Here is a 17,678-nt window from a genome sequence, read left to right on the forward strand (position 1 = left end):
TGTGCTTCTTTGTCTATCTGTCTACATCACACACTGCAACTCCTTCATGATGATTATGTCTGTTTGTGGAGGATTCTTGGCTCATTTAGCATTTGTCTTGAGATTGTTTATCTGCCTTCCATCCAGGTATAGGATCTTCATCATCACAAACAAAGTCATCTGCCAATGCTCTTCCTACCTCTTTTTCTTGCCCTTACTCTATACTTCTATCCCAACCTCATTGTAGTAAGTGAACACTCAGTTGTGCAGCCCCATGCTTGTCATCTAGTTTGCACCTTGCTGTGGATTAGGGCAAATAAGGATCAGTTTTGTTCGCACCTGTTGACGAGATTGTCTACGAGAGGACTTGGGTGGCAATCTTCCTTAGATGGGGTACATTGGTGCCCCTCTATACCCACCACTCTCTTGCAACCAAATAATTTAAGGTGATAAGTGATTACAAAGTGTTATTACTTCCTACTAGAATAATTTTCTAAATGTACTTGGAAACATCTTGCGTACCATGGTTTGCCAAATTGTCCGGTTCGGGGTGTGCCGAATTATACCGACAGCCAAATGGGACGGTTATGGTGTTTGAAACGAAAAATTGGTGGGGGAGGGAGAGGGAGAAGGAAAGAGAGGAAGAGAGAGGGGGGAGGGAAAGAGAAGAAGAGGGAGAAAGGGCCTCCGAAGGCCGTTGGAGGGCAGTCGAGCTTACTACGCTGTTGCCGAGCTTGGTGGAAGCCTCTCCCTCCTCTCCTTCCCTTCCTCCACCCTCCCCCGGCTTCCACCATGCTTAGTAGCAGCGCAGCAAGCCCGACTGTCTTCCGACGGCCTCTAGAGGCCTTCTCCGCCTCCCTCTCTCTCTTCCGCTACTGTTTTCCCTCTGCTCTCTATCCATGTCGGTTTGGGCCCAGTATAGAATGGCATGGAAGCATACTGAACCGTATGATTGGTTGACCGGTCCGGACTCCAGTATTGGCATAGCAAATCTTGCTGCCTAGTAATTGTTGAGCTCCATATGCTCTGACAGTTCTGTATTTCTTGTGGAATATTTTTCCTTATTTTGCTATATCTACTAGGTGTAACTCTCTGCTCTCAGCCCTGCTGCAGATCCTATCTTTCCTTAATGATCCAAAGGTGCAAGGATGCCTTCCCTCATCCTGTTGGTTGGCATCGATCATCCTTGGGTAAGAAACCCATATGTGGAAACTTCTTAGTCAACCATTTGCAACATCATATGCAAAAGGCTCCATTGCAGTAACTACAGTTGCACATCAGTCTCAGAATACTCGAAACAATCCTCTTGATTCTCTGGCCATCGGCTGACTTGCCATACTTGCGCTTCACACACTTATTGCATGTAAATATAGCTCTGAGACTGGCTTGATTATCAAGGAGGCTTTTCAAGGCTATGTAGTCTTAGGTAGATCGTGTGACACTTGGCTTCATTAGCTCCTCATCCAGATGCTGCCTCATCAGTGCAAGGATCCATGTGTGACTGTATATATACTTCGAGATATCCTGTGCTTGCACAACAGCTGACTTCACCCATGGTAGGTGCCCATGGTAGTGCAAGGATCCATGTGTAATTGTATATATACTTTGAAATAGCCTATGCTTGCACAACAACTGACTTCAACCATGGTAGGTGCCCAAAATCAATACAATGGGCTGTACATGATGTCCATTATTTATGTGGCATGTCTTCCATGGGATCCTTACCTACCTGCTTGTACTGTGGACCATGATCTGTCGCTACTTGGACGATATACTGTGGCCTGATGTCCTTAATCACCTTCATTAGACCTAGGATTTTGTCAAAATCATTTATCCAGTCAGATTCATCTGTCAACATTTAAGAGAAATTTAGCCTATGACAACACACTAGGAAGTTGATACTGCTCTTAGTTGGCCCAGACTAGCTATCACACCAGTATTGATACTGCTACTTATATCCATCAATCCACTACTTCAGACCCTCAACCTGTGCCTTGAAGTATGGCCCTTTGTCTCATATGAAGTCGGTGGGTCATTGCTAGGACCCTGCTTCTATATTTCAATAAACATATTTTGGGAGTAGTGAGCTGTAGCCCATGCTATAGTATTTGACCATAGTGGAACTACTTGGCTATGGCGGTCGCTATCACATGCTCCTGGTGAGTCTAAGTTGTCATATTGATGGTATAAATGGTGGGATGAGACCTGGTGTTATTTCCCTCTTTGAAATGCACTAAAGAGGGATATGATGCCTCCATCATCACCTTTAGTTGATTAGGTCTTATGTAGCGTGGAGCTTTCCTTGGCTGCATGCCCAATACCATCCCTTCCATAATGTGAAGGCCCAAATTGTTCATGATGCATCATGGCCTCCTAATACTCCCGCTTTGCCTACTTAGAGGCCTAGATGGCCTCTCGTAGCTTAACAGCCTCTGTATCGTCTAGATCAGATTGCTTAGACTCACTGCATTTGTCATCCCTACTTGGCTGATCATTGACCTCGGCTATCTTGCAGTCCTGTTGAGCCTGCTTGTATCTAGCTACCTATGCCATTGCTTCTGAACTCCACAAGTGGTCCCTCGTTACCTGTCTTGTTTAGGTACCTTGGTACACTTTTGTGAATCACTATAGCCACCAACCAAATGTTGTTTCAACTAGGTGACTTCAGCTTCTTTGTTGTCCATGTCATAATAATTGTATAACCAGTGATGTCTCTCCAAGCCCATCGTTCCATGGCACCATCCAATATCAGGCTATTTTTGACCTTTCTTATTAGAATCCATCTACTAATTGAAAAAATCATGCTTCGTGCATATCATCCACTTAAATCAAGATTCATGAAAGATATTTTTGATGCATTTTTCACTTTGCTTGAATTTTTATCATATTATTATTTTTGTTGATGAACAAAATGCAAGATAAGTGGTTTAATTTTTTTTTTATTAATTATCAAATGCATATTCCATGCTTTTTTTAGAATTAAATCAATTTTTTTATTTTTTTAATTAATTTTTCTATAAAAATAACTTGAAAATCAGAAAATTACATGTTGATTAATAAAATAGAAGTTGACAGCTTTAGAATTGATCTGGTCAATTATTGATGCATGTTCCATGTTTATTATTTTTAATGCTTAATTATGTCAAAAATCTTGAACATTTTGCGGGTTTTCGTTTTTATCTTGAAATTTGATTCGTTGCAATCAAGTCCTCAAACATCTAAAATGTTGCAATTTTTTCCTGGCTGCTACTTTGTCTAATGGCCGTGACGGAAATGGTCATGTGCTATCACATGAGACGTATTGGAAGTTGATGGGGCATGGAACTAGTTGATATGGAACCTTTACAAACTCTTTCTTCTCCCTTCCTCTCATTCTGGTTAGGATTTCTACCTCCCATTTCATCCTTTTCCCTCCATCACTACCTCCTCTGAAACCTTATCACCTCCACCTATACGATCACCAACTCCAAAGCCTCTGTCATGGCCATCACCACCACCAAGACCGCCCCCACCACCAGCACCAAATCCACTGCTGCCACCCCCATGACCCTTGAGAAGCAAGCCATTTTCATAGAGTATATGCCATAAAAAGCAAATCTCTCTTTCTCACAACGGCCCCTTGAAGTTATGAAATTCTTTCAACCATGCCAAGCCCACGTGCTAGTCTCCTCTCTAAACACCTAGAATCTTTACCTCTTGATCGCTGTCGTAGGCAGTCAAAAATAAACCTAACTCTCTACTATGTAGATAGGGTGAATTGGGATCGTATCCACAGAGATCAGAAGTGGTTGTGTTTGGAACTTAAAGCAAGAGAGAAAAATTCGAAATTTTATGTGTGATGAAGTTGTTTAAAAACCTTTAGAAACTAAGTAAACTAGAAAAATAAATTCTAAATTAATGGTAAAAGTGATCAAGCAAGAAAAATCTCAGGGATTACGAATCATTCTTTTGCAAAATAGATTTAAATACTTAAAATCATGCAAGGATGGCTTGTTATCAATGGCCTTTGAGTATAATCAATCTCTATCTGAGTGCGGACCGTATCTTTCAGATCACGACTCATCCCTTTATGAGTATAAATTATCCCAGGAGGTTTTAAAAAGAAAGGATGAGAGATCAAATCCTAAGACCACCTATTTCTTTCTGGAGCATGCGTCGTATCCTACCAATTACAGCGCGTCTCTAAAGAAAATAGATTATTTAGATTAATGATCTAATCATTAAAATAAAAGCACAAGCACATATTGCAAAAGAAAATAATCTTTTATTCTTTGCATGAAAAAGAAACACATAAAAGATAGAATCAGGAAAAACACATCTGCTTTACAAAAGAAATCATCTCGTCCTCGAGATGCAGGAGTTTAACCGCGCATGGTGTTGAGTCCTCTCGCCATGACTTCTTGTTGGAGAACTTGAAGACGAACAACAGAGCCTCCTTATGCCACTACAAATCTCTCCCCTCTCTCTCTTTTTATTTTTCTCTATTCATTTTTTTTTATAATTTTTTTTTATTTTTCTCTCTTTTTCTCTGGTACCATAACTCCTTTTTTATAGCCTTCAGTGCCTTTCGAGTCCTGATCATGGTAGGGTCTTAGAGTCCTTCACGATCTCTCTCTTTCTTTGGTTTGGCCTGTGCTCCCTCAAATCTCACGTTCGGTTGCATCCCAGGTGCAGTTAAATGGTGCCGCAAGGACCTGTTCACGAGAGCTGCTCGCCCGTAATCTGTGCGCAAGAACTGCTAGGTGAACCGCTTGTGTGCTGCCCCTTCCTTTGTGTGGACCCCATGTGAAAGGCCCTGCCACATGTGAGCCTGGGAGAGTCTTGGCCGCGTGAAGAGAATAGGAGCGTGGAAAAGTCAAAGAGAGGAAGTGGGGACCACATTAATTAAAGGAGGAAGGAGGTGGGATATGGTTTGGATTTTGGGAGCACGTGAAGAAGGAGATAAAGTGTGAAGTGTGGAGACTTGGCTGTGCATGAGATGGAGTTTGGTAATTAATTAGAGGTGTGGACTTTAGAAGGTGCATGAGGGTTTGTTGAGAAGAGGTAGCGTGGAGTTTTGGAAGAATTTGAGTCAATCTCTCCCTCTTCTTAGGGTTTAGATGAATGGTTTCTTTTTTTGATGGTCGTTGGATCTTGAAGAGTTGCTTCTAAACCATTGATCGCGATTTATCCTTTGAGCTGGTTGCACTTGGCCCATTGGTTCTTGAGTATTTTTTTGGATTTGAACCAATTTGAATCTTAATCAGCCCAATCCTCTAATTATCTGCAAAATAGACTAAGAAGCATCAAATTCTCAATAATAATGATCAATTAATAACAAATCAATGCTTCTAACATCCTAATTCATGTGTTTATGTGTTTATCACCCCTCCAAGCCCCAATACCACCAACCTCTTGGCCTTTATTAAGTAAAAGGAGTAGCAAGATAAATGATCTGCACCAAATGAAAATCATTCCAAATGCAAGAAAGAATCAAAACAAAAAAAAGGACAAATTAACCAAAAGTGTCTTGAAATAAATTAAAGTAAATTCATGCCTTTGTTCACTTAAAAATTTCAGATGCAAAGATCTTATTAACAACCGCAACATAGACAATGAATCACTTTTACAATTCCAAGAAAGCCCCTCCATTAATCCTTGATAGCACTCATTGCCAAAAAGCAAAGAGAATATTAATTGAAGGAAGAAAACAAAAAAGCACCTACACTCATGAACCTCCTCCCCCCCCTCCAAAAAGAAAGACCACCATCAAAACTTTCAAGGATTTGAGGCGAAGACGACTTGATGGAGTCTAAGACATCATTGTGGCAGAAGGAGGAGCCCGAAGGCACGATGTTGAAGCACCTCGAGAGCATGGTAGAGAATGGCCCAGATGTGAAGTCTTTGGAGGTTTTCTTTTGTTAAGAGTTCTTGATCGACAGGATAGGGCCTTGTTTTCATGACATGGAAGAGTTGATGGGGTGGGGAAGATGGCAAGGGAAGGGTATAAGGTTGGTGAGAGGAGAGGGACGAGAGAGAGGAGGAAGGAGAATGACGGAGGGTTTTGGTTGGCGCGGCGGAGAGTATGGAGCTAGCAGTGTTATAAGAAGCATTGATGGTGGGGGTTTTGGAGAAGGTAGTGGAGGAAAATGGAGGGAAATGGGAAATAGAAACCCTAGCTAGAGGAGGAAAAAGGGAAAGGAGTTTAAACCCTAGCAAGAAGAGGAGAAAAAGGGGGAAGGGGGAGTTTAGGATTTCACATTAGCTTGTTCTATTCCACATCAACTTCTATTATATATCATGTGATAGTATGTGATTATTTCCGTCATGACCATTAGACAAAAGTAGCAGTCAGAGGAGAAATTGCAACATTATAAAAGTTCGCGAATCTGATTGCAACAAATCAAAGTTCCCGATAAAAATGAAAACACCCAAAAAGATCAAGGTTTTAAAAGTAATTAAGCCTATATTTAACTAAGCTTTTTTCAAATTTTAATTATTTTCCCTTGAAAGGTATAAAAATCATAAAAAATCATTAATTTCTGAAATGCATACAATGATGTTTAAAAAATTATATCTATGCTTAGGACATATGCTGATGATTGTTTAGATTTTTAAGAAACTTGGGTATTGTTTTAGTTATTTTCTTGATAACAAAAATAATTAAATGATGATAAATATTTAAAAAAAAAGGCATTCCACCATAAAAATCATAGCTTGTGCATGGCACGGATGCAAATATGCTAAAATTTTTTGGACTAGAATCCCATATATTTTATTTTTATTAATGTTTCAATACAGAATTACATATAATCCATAAAAGTAAAATATTGGTTGGAAAACATAACTCACTATGCAAAACTGACCATGCTGTAGGCTCCTGTCCAACCTACAACATATCTAAATTTCAAGTAAAACAAAAAAATGTGACATGGATTTCCTTTGTTTTTCCAATTTTTGCCAACTTTGGGCGCGCCCTTTCCCCCCCGCCCCCCACCCAAAAAAAAAAGAAAAGAAAAAAAGAGATCCAAGGGCCTCACCTAAATGGAGTGCCCTCTTTTGTTGATCCGCTGGCATAACCTTCCTGGTGAGTGCAAAAAGGCCCTCTCCCATTCTTCCCCTCTTTCTTTCCTTCTCTCGCTTCACCTCTCTCTCACTCTCATTCTCACCAGATGGTTTAAAAGCATTTTGGGAGCCTTTTGCAAGATATCTAGTTGCATTAGATTACCCAATTGGCCCCCGTTCCCCTCTTTTCACTTTAAAATGGTTAGGATGCCTTTGAACCAGTAATACCGGGTTTGGTACTGGTCGGTACTGATCCATTTCGGCTTGGATAGCCACTATGAGCATTGTTTAGGCCAACCATGGCATGTATCGGCCAGTACTGACCTAACCAGGATGCCCTGTTTTTGCTATGTTTTGGTGACCCAGGCCTTCTTTTGGTGCTAGAATCCTAGTGGTGGTACAATTCTGTTCCAGTGGTTTTCAAAACCTTACTTATGTTCGTTAGTGAACTGGCTTTCTGCCGTAAATCTCTGTTGGTCTACCCATGTCAGCTTGTTCTGGTGGCTGTAAATTGACAATGTTGTTCTGTCCATCATATGCTGTCAGGAAAACCTCCAAAACCGAAGCCTGTTAAGAAGAAGTTACTGAACAAACTGTACATGATTAAAGTACAACTAGTACATAGTCTCTTGTTAAGCAGGTAATTCTAATGCTACAAATAAGCATTCGTGAAGCATCAGGGGAGCCAATTTATGAACAACGATGTTTTCTTTCAAAAAGTGAATATTAAATCTAAAAAAATACAACATTTTTGTAACATCTCTCCCTCTGCTTTCACTGGATGATGTTGGTCATATTCTCTATTGGCTGGCTTTCAGCCTGAAGTATACTATGTTTGCAGGCTTTTACCACTCTTATTAGCTGGCTTAGAATGTCTTATGAGTTTCTCATTATTTGTTTTAAACTAGCAACCTAGTACTTTTGTTTAATGTTGGTTTTATTTTCTTCTGTTATTTCTTGTTAGTTTTTGGATTGCTTTTCCTTGAGATCTTGTATAACTTAAATGGAATTGCTGAAGGTTGGTGATAATGTGGGTGACTGTGCTGCCCGTGGTGCTGATCTTTTTGAGAGTATAGCAGCAGAGATAATCAGTGCTATGATACTTGGAGGAACAATGGCTCAACGCTGCAAAATTGAAGGCAAGAGCATATGCTTATCTTAAAAGGAAAATCATTTCCCTTGTATGCAAATTTTTTTGTTTTGAGATTTTGGTTTGAATTTATATTGTTCTTTCTTCATATTGTGCTTTAGCCACTTGTGATAATGTTTGTTCTTTCATGGCCTTAAGTGCTACCATTTTACATGTGAAACATCAAGGTTCATCTTTGCTGATAATACCTAAATCTGTACATGTATATGTTGCACATTACACAAGATGCATGGGTATGATAAACTTTTCTAAAATATAGCCATGCATTTGAGTCAGTATTCTATTGCATGAATTGTTAAAATGGCAGTTATACCATGATTGCCTTTTTCTTCCAACTCATTGGTACCACTACACTTTCAAGTGTTTGTATGCTATCACTATGTAGTATGTATAAATGATATGTATTGTATCCTCTGCAATTCTTATGTGCTTAGATGTGCAGTAACCACATCTCATTGTATCATGTGCATATGTTAGTCTCTAATCATTGATCTCATCCTGAATGACAATCATATCTGCATCAACTTAAGAGCCGTTCATCAAGTAGCATGGAATCATAGATGTTTTGGTACCTCCTGGAAGAGCTTTAGATTGTAATTATGCAACATCAGGTAGGTATTGGACATCTCTGCCATTTTGGTTGAAATGCTCTCCATCTCATTCATCCATATAAATTCATTTGGAATGCTGTAATTGGTTCAGTTTACCTTGTTCTTCATCCTCTTATGGCCTCTATGCTATCAAACATATCTTTAGGGAGCCATATAGGCTCAATTGTCTATTGAACTAAATCAACTTAATTGATCATCGTTTACATTCTGCATCCTCTAAATCAACAAATGATACTTTCTGTAGCCTGTTATGTGTGTTTTGCACTAACTTTGGTGCTATTTTTCTATTTCTTCCATCTTTTTTTCTTTTCGTTTTTTTTTTAAAAGGAAGGGGATGGTGGCGGAACACTCCAATCTTTATTCCCTATCACTTTCCTGAATCTTAACTAACAAGTAACATTGTCCATGGGTAAGACCATCCCAATTGGTCCTGGGACCCAATTTAAAATTTCTCAGGCTTAGGCTTGGGAATTAGGCGCAAGAGCTGAGCCCAGGCTTGGATAGCCAGGCCTGAACATAAATTCGAGCCAGTACCACCCAGGCCTTGGAGTGAGTGAGGCGCTCAATGGTTATGATATAGCTAGCTGACTTAAAGCCACTGGATTTTATGTAAAAATCACAGGTCAAATTTAAATAATTGAAACATGTCATCCCACAAAAAATACCTTGATCACCTGCTCAACACATTTCCCTCTTTTGTTGAGCAAATGGTGCCATGTAATTGACTTCTTTGGCTGGTCTATGCCTATTATATTAGTCCCTTTTTCCTTTATCACGAGCTGAGTTGCAATTTGAAGAAGAAACTTTTGGGCACTTAAGGTATTCTGGCTAGTCTGGGCCTGAATTTGGATCAAAAGATCTGGACTTGGTTTGGTCTAATTCCAACTCCGAACTTGGGCTTTAGGCCTGCGGTGCTCTAGTTCAGACTGTGCCTGGGAAGACAAAGCTCAAGTCCAGCCTGGCTCTCTATCTATCAATATCTTATCCATCAAATATGACTGTTCCATTAGCAAATCTCAACAAGATGTCATCTTCCTGCACATTGGTGCCAAATTCCTAGCAAAGGAACCTTTGGGCAAAGAGGGTCCTATATTAAACTCCAATGCTACTTGGTGGGTAGAAGACCAATTATATTCTCTACATATTTAAGTCCATACAGTTAGATAACAGTAGGATTCCATTTAATTGCAAGAATCTTGACAAGAGAGAGAGAGAGAGAGAGAGCAAATTTGACACTACAATCATCCTTCAGCTTTTAGCATCGATTTTGTGCTGAGTGTGAAACATAATTCCAAATGTTCTACATCTTCATTGGTCATTACTGTCTTGAAGGGTCTCTGTTTTGGTATATATTGACATTTATTTTCTTTTGATTGGGTGAATGTGTATTTTTATGCCAATTTGTTGCTGTTTGTTGGGTTTAGGGATTTGTTGGTGGTTGTTAGGTTTTCAGGAATACTCTTGAGCTGGGATCCTGTCTTCCCCCAATAGGAGTGAATGGCAAAAGGTTTCCATGATGTCACACTAGAAGTTTGGCTGAATTTGTTGGTTACGATAATGTTTCTGTTTGGCATCTCTTGCTGGCACTACAGATTGCTTATGCCATGTGGGAAATGTATTTGTAATTTTGCTTGAGATCTTTCGTGAAGTGAATTCCATCATTTTTAGCAATTAAGGCTTTTTTAATTTTAGAGGGTTTATGTACACATATTCACTTGGTTGGTTCAGTAACTATTTGGCACTTAGCCGATTTTGTTCTACAACTCTTCATTTTCATTTCCTTGGCTTACATCTATTAAGCTTTATCAGAATACATTTTTAGGCATTTCTTGCATTGCTGACTTTTCCATGCTCACTGCCTTGGCAGTTGGCACACTATGAAGAACGTCGCCTGCTGCTATAAAGCTCGTGAACATCTTAACAAAATATATACCAACTTTGCTAGGAAACTTTTATCATTAGGGACTGTCTGCTATTTAAGTATTTATACTCCTTTGACATTGTGAATGGATCAATTACAATAAAAAAAAAAAAAAAAGACATTGTGAATGAATCAAGCCAAGCGGAGCTCAGAGGACTAGAAATGTTCAATTTTTGTTAGATTCTTAACTAACAAACCTATTAATCAGCTAATGAGCACATTATTCTGTTTATTTCTGTGAGCCCAGAGTGTATGGACTTAGCTTGTCTGAGTTGAGCCTTAAATAAAGTTTTATTTTGGCTCATTTCCTAATCAAACAAGCTCAATTGAGCCTAATCAAAGCTGAGACCAAGTTGTTTATATCAGCTTGTTTCATTTGCAGTCCTATTTATGCTTATTTCTTTCACTATTGGCAATGCCCTCATTCCATCACTATTTTAGCTTATGAATGCTGATTCACTTTCACCAATTCCTTTGCATGGGATTTCTGAACTAATAACATAAATGACAGGTTGAAAATGGGCACGTGAAACAGCACAAGAAGAACTGCAAAATCTTTAGCAACATTCTTTGACATATGGCAGATACTGGAGAAGGATAAACAATAAATAACAATGTTGTGAAAACTCTCAAAGAACTGTTATTTGCCTAACATTTCTGTACATCTGTCCCCATCAACATTTAATATAATGTTCCATGAGTTCCCAGTGAATATCTGAACATTTCTGATGTCTTTTTTCTGGGGAAACTGCTTAATTCAGTATTATGTATTTTATATACATACATAGATACATACATACATACATATGCACGTACTTGTATAATTTTGTTCAGCACTTTTGGATGCAAAAATTTACTGTATTTGGCTTCCAGACTGCCGAGTAAATTTTCTGTTTATATGTTCTATTAATAAGTCTGAACACAGTTTCTTTGTTTTTACTATTATTATCTGATGACTAACTAATTAATTTTCTTTGCAGATCCATCTGGATTTATCCTGTTTCCTCTTGTTGTCCATTCTTTTGACTTGGTGGTATCATCACTTGGAATACTCTCAATTAGAGGCACCCGTGAATCTGGACTCATTGTTCCTGTAGAGGACCCAATGATGATACTTCAGAAAGGCTACTCTGTGACAATATTTTTTGCTGTTTTAACTTTTGGTTTGGTAGGTTAATATTGTTTATAAATACAAATCTTAATTCGCATTTTAGTTTCATTTTTTTTTCTTTTTTTTTTTGGGGGGGGGGTGGGGGGGTGGCGACCACCAAAGTAAATTGCCCAGGTCCAACTACCTTGGGATTTACCACCCAAGTCTCAAAGTAGGTACTTCCTTATCTCCTTCAAGGAGAAGTGGGAATGACCATTAGGGCATTGTCTAGAGCATGTATGATCTTTTCTTTCACTTGTTTCATTTAGATGATGATTCATCATCTGGATTCATTTAATTAAATGACTGATGTCCTGGTACTTTTTACAATTTTTATATTATTCTGATATTTTCTTTGTTTTCCTTTTGCCATTGCATCTTTGGCAGTCTACCCGGTGGCTCCTTTACACTGAACAAGCACCTTCTGCATGGCTCAATTTTGCATTATGTGGCTTGGTTGGAATCATAACGGCATATGTTTTCGTTTGGATAACGAAGTATTACACTGATTACAAGCATGAGCCTGTCCGTGTATTAGCTCTCTCAAGTGCCACAGGGCATGGAACTAATATTATTGCAGGAGTGAGTTTGGGACTAGAATCAACAGCTCTCCCTGTTCTTGTGATAAGCATAGCAATTATTGCGGCTTTCTGGCTGGGGCATACATCAGGCTTGGTGGATGAAACTGGGAATCCAACTGGTGGTCTGTTTGGAACAGCTGTAGCAACAATGGGCATGCTTAGTACTGCTGCATATGTCCTCACGATGGATATGTTTGGCCCTATAGCCGACAATGCAGGTGGAATTGTAGAGATGAGCCAGCAGGTACCATGATTAATGAGCGCATGAAATTGTTTTGAAAATTCTTATCTAATTACCATAGAATTCAGGTGCTACTTTTTCAATATGATGCACTAGGTGTTGCACTGTTCTCCGTTTGAAGAAAGCACCACTTTCACCAGCTTCTTACTATATAAATATAGTTCTTTGTTTGTGCTTGAATGGAATGCAACTTTCTTTCAAGGCACTAAAAGACGTTATGAAGATATTCATAGGGGGTTTGTCGTCACTTGGAACAAGTGGTCCTCTTGTATTTCATTGAAATCTGCTGAGGACCTTTCCTTTTTTCAGAACTAACGTAGGATGTAATTGTAATTTCATTTCTTTCTATCGATGAAATGGATTGATGGGGCTTTCTCATATCTCTCTCCCACAAAAAAAGTTCTTTATTTGTGCTTAAAAAATTTATATATGAAATCCTTACTGGTCTGGCTTAGGTCTTGGCAATTAGGATAAATAATCAGAACATTTGATAAGGAATGCGTATTTGCTTATATAATTTTGGGACATTGTTTGTGATTATCATTTTTGTCCTAATTCTTGAGCAATTAAATTGTATGCAGCCAGAAAGCATTCGAGAAATCACTGATGTTCTTGATGCTGTTGGTAACACTACAAAAGCTACCACGAAAGGATTTGCTATTGGGTCTGCAGCACTTGCTTCCTTCCTTCTTTTCAGTGCATATATGGATGAAGTAGCTTCATTTGCTCACGTTCCTTTTAAGCAGGTATATAACTGCCATGCACTTATGTCTTATTATCATTATTTTTAATAAAAGTTTAATGTCTTTAAATTTTTTGAATTTCTGGATATGCAGGTTGACATAGCAGTCCCAGAGGTTTTTGTTGGCGGTTTATTGGGTTCTATGCTTATATTTGTTTTTAGTGCATGGGCCTGTTCAGCTGTTGGCAAAACTGCTCAGGAGGTTGTTAATGAAGTTAGACGCCAGTTTATTGAGAGGCCAGGTATAATGGTGAGTATCCAATTATGCCATGCCAGGTAACTGTTATGATCCTTAAATGAGTGTTGCTGGCATTGATATGACATGCCTGTCCAGGACTATAAAGAAAAACCAGATTATGGCCGTTGTGTTGCCATTGTGGCTTCAGCATCCTTGCGGGAAATGATAAAGCCTGGTGCTCTGGCTATTATATCACCTATAGTGATTGGTGAGTACTGTTTAATTCTTGATTTTCTTTATAAAGCCCTTAATGCACACACATGCGCATGCACACATGCGTGCAAGAAGAAATTCACCCGGCCCATTCCCACATGCAGAACACCTTTTTTTTTTTTGAGGGAATACAGGACAGCACACTCAAGCAGACAAATTTATTTTATTTCTATTTCATAAAGTATATAATCCTTTTGTTATTATTAATATACTGGAGGGAGAATGAAGAGGGCTTTTGCATGGGTGAGGTTCTAGAGATTTAATTCTCTGGTTGACAGGACTCCTCTTCCGGATATTGGGACACTTTACCGGCCAATCACTCCTTGGGGCAAAAGTTGTGGCCTCGATGCTTATGTTTGCGACAGTCGCTGGTATCCTTATGGCTCTCTTTCTGAACACTGCTGGTGGTGCCTGGGATAATGCCAAAAAGTATATAGAGACTGGTGCACTTGGAGGGAAAGGCAGTGATTGTCACAAGGCAGCGGTTACTGGTGATACGTATGTTTCCCAAACTTGATTTGCCTTGTGTACTTATTTTTCTGCATCTTCAGCTTTGTTGTCACATAAACTATACGTGATTGATTGCATGTAGTTTACTTGTTGTGTCACTGTTTTCATGAGATTATTCCCAAGTTTAGACTTGTTTGTGCAACGCCTCTATCACATCATTCCAAGTGCATGTGCTCCCCATATGTGGTGGTGTGATTGCCCATCAATTACATAGCTAGGCATCAAAGCACCCCTGTATGTCCTTTCGTATGCAATCCTAATGAACTTTCTATGCTGAATAGATGGATGCAAGATATTGTTAGGGCATGTACATAAATTTTTTTAGTGAGGTGATGTAAAGGAGCTATTTGGATGATTTTGATGAAGAAGAATAAAAAATTGGTAGTTATATGTGCTTGCATACCAGAGGTAGAGTGTAGTTCTTGTCTATGGGCACATGCGGTTCATGTTAATTGCAGGTAGAAGACAGATACCAGAGGGAAGAGTCAGTAGGATGGGATAAAGAATAGGCCGGCAGAACATCAAATATCCTATTCAGGCTGGTTGGATTGAATTTGAGAGGTGTTTATGTGTGCATGTCCGATGCATATGTATTCCCACAAATCTCCTGATATACTTTATTATATTTCATAATTTAGTGTAATTAATTTTTATATAATACTTTAATATGTGCATATACTTACAAAATATAGTGTGTTTTATGTAATATATGGGATATGCATAAAATATATAGTTGCATGGTGTGCTATTTATGACATGATGGTTGCATGACATGTTATTAGCTCTACACAGTGCAAGGATAACGATAACAAAGAGTGTAGGAAAAAATTGAATGAACATGGGTTGGACACATTCATGCCCATGTGTGTCTGTGTGAGATGGTTAGACCCAGGTGCACCAATTGGATAAAATTTTCTAAGAAAATTTTCAAAGTCTGGAGTATAGTTTTTTAAGGATGTCTTAAGAGGCATTGGTATTCCTCTAATACCATATTACTATTTTAGTTGAACTAAGCTAATTGCCAGTTAATTGGAAAAATAATGAACAAAAGTGAGAGACTCAAATTCCAAGCTCCTTTATCTCTTTTTGTTATCATTAATATATGTTTATGGGTGCATGCGTGACCAGTGACGAAGCTCCATATGCATTCTTCCCCCCCTTTTTTTAGTTTGCAGCAAGTTGCATTGTGCATTTTGTTCCAGCGTGCATTATTTTTTGGGTAGTCCTTTTGATTTTTTGATTTTGATTTTTTTTTTTTTTTTTAATTTTTGTCCCATGTATTGACAAACAAGATACTAGAACCTGTTTGGAAACACCACAAGCACTCTTGCTGGTTAAGCACTGACATTAGCTTCTTCAACTTGCAGAGTTGGTGATCCATTCAAAGACACTGCAGGGCCTTCACTCCACGTTCTTATCAAAATGCTTGCAACCATTACATTGGTGATGGCCCCCGTCTTTTTGTGAGTGATTTCCACCTTTGCGCAACTGAATATACAGCACCCCTTTCAGATAGATGGGGTGGGAGCTTTGTTGATGGATGATTTTTCTTTAAATGAAGAGACCATGTTACTAATATTATCCAATGTGACATCACTGCTGATATTTGTTTTTGTGCTTGGACTAATAATATATGCGTTTGGGGTGCATATTTTGGGTTTTAAACATGGGAATACTGTTGCTGTGAGTGCATGCCTGTTTCAGATGACTTCGTTCACATTAAAACAAGCAAAGCCAGTCAGGAACCTAGCGGCATGGTTTCCTTCCCCCCAGATGGGGAAGCTCAAATTTTAAGTTACTAGTTCTGAGATTCCAAATGCCCATAAGCAATGGGTGCTGAGAAGTAGAACGTATCTTGATAATCCATGCAGTTTAGGTGGAAGAATCCCCTCAAACCACCGTGATATAGCATGCATACGTAGTTTAAACGAGAATAAAATAGTTCTTCAATTCTATATTAATATAATCTAAGTGTGTACAACCATGCTTCTATCTTTTTCTTATATTAATTTTCATACTAAGGTCTCAACTACGTCAATGTGCTCGTACAATCATCTCTCCCATCTGGATTCAACAATTATAGTTATCGTAAAATCGACAAATATTGTATATAGAACTAAGCCTTTGATTCTTTTTCAGAAATATATTCATATTATAGCGGGGCATTTGAGTAAATTTCTTTTGAGAATTAAAAATAATAATTTTTTAAAATTAAGGGGCTGTTTGTTGGATACCATAATTGTTAGTTTATTTTTGGCATTAAAAAAAAAAAAAACGTGGAACAACAATGTTATTTTGCCATGTCATGAATGACAAGATTTAAAAAAAAAAAAAATAAATATTTCTGAACTTGCATGATATCTCAATCGGAAAATGTTTTTAATTGAAGGAAAGAAAATATTAAGCGATGGTTGCTTTAGTTTTAATAACCGGATCATGGCTAAATAAAGATCATTATATAAACATGTCTATATTTGTAATGTAACAAAGGATCTTCAGGTATTGTTCTAATGGTTGTAACTGCGATTGTTCTCGGCTTTGATTAAAAGCTATGTTAATTGAATTATACGGCTAAATGCCTTGGGCTAAAACATGATACTACTATGCTAGTGGCCATTGTATAAGTAGGGAAAAATTTATCATCACCCATGTACAACAAAAACATAAACGATAACTATAAAATATTTTAGGACAAATTTAGAAAACTTAAAATATGTATAAATAAATATTGAACAATGATATATATATATATATTTGTTGATAAGACGGTTCATTCAAATAATTTTTATATGAATACAACCAACAAAGTCAGAAAAATAAAATATTTCGGAGTTGTCCAAGAATGGCTCCTATCCCAGTTCAAAAAGCTTTTTCAGTCATCTAGTTGGCTGTAGTGTTCTCTTTGTGAAAGATATGCCTTATAACCAATACAATGCATCCCTCTGGCAAAATCAAGAAAGGCATGCCATATAATCGGTGCAGTACATCCCTCTAGCAAAATGGAGATGTCATGCAGAAGGAGGTGAGTGGCTCCACTGCGGATGCAGCTTTGAAGTTAGGACATCATTGTGGCTGAGTCATCCTCTATAACAAACTGACCCGCCTCTAATATCTACTTGAGAAACACAATCCCCATCCAAGCTACGCGAAGCTCCACCCCAGTAACCGTAGGCTCTAATAAGTGACTCTCCCCAACCGCTACAAGCCTAGAATTACGTTTATGGATCACAAATCCAGCCCCGCCATGCCTGCATCTAATACTCCTATTGAAGTTGACCTTCAGATACAGTAAAAGAGG

At 38.4% G+C, this 17,678-nt stretch overlaps 1 protein-coding gene across 2 annotated transcripts in view; it reads left to right on the forward strand.

Annotated features, from left to right (window-relative positions):
• Nucleotides 1-16,029, forward strand: part of LOC105042697 (pyrophosphate-energized membrane proton pump 3) — a 45,797-nt gene extending 29,768 nt beyond the window's left edge. For both annotated transcript variants that reach the window (XM_010919992.3, XM_073256779.1), the window contains 8 exons: nucleotides 8,042-8,162; nucleotides 11,686-11,873; nucleotides 12,243-12,680; nucleotides 13,259-13,423; nucleotides 13,514-13,669; nucleotides 13,754-13,865; nucleotides 14,149-14,368; nucleotides 15,748-16,029. In XM_010919992.3, coding sequence (XP_010918294.1) covers nucleotides 8,042-8,162; nucleotides 11,686-11,873; nucleotides 12,243-12,680; nucleotides 13,259-13,423; nucleotides 13,514-13,669; nucleotides 13,754-13,865; nucleotides 14,149-14,368; nucleotides 15,748-15,847 — 1,500 coding nt within the window. In that variant the 3' untranslated portion in view covers nucleotides 15,848-16,029. The remainder of the gene's footprint in view (nucleotides 1-8,041; nucleotides 8,163-11,685; nucleotides 11,874-12,242; nucleotides 12,681-13,258; nucleotides 13,424-13,513; nucleotides 13,670-13,753; nucleotides 13,866-14,148; nucleotides 14,369-15,747) is intronic.
• The last annotated feature ends 1,649 nt before the right edge of the window (nucleotides 16,030-17,678 follow it).

The sequence above is a fragment of the Elaeis guineensis genome, chromosome 4 (assembly GCF_000442705.2).
Source record: "Elaeis guineensis isolate ETL-2024a chromosome 4, EG11, whole genome shotgun sequence".
NCBI classification, from domain to species: Eukaryota; Viridiplantae; Streptophyta; class Magnoliopsida; order Arecales; family Arecaceae; genus Elaeis; species Elaeis guineensis.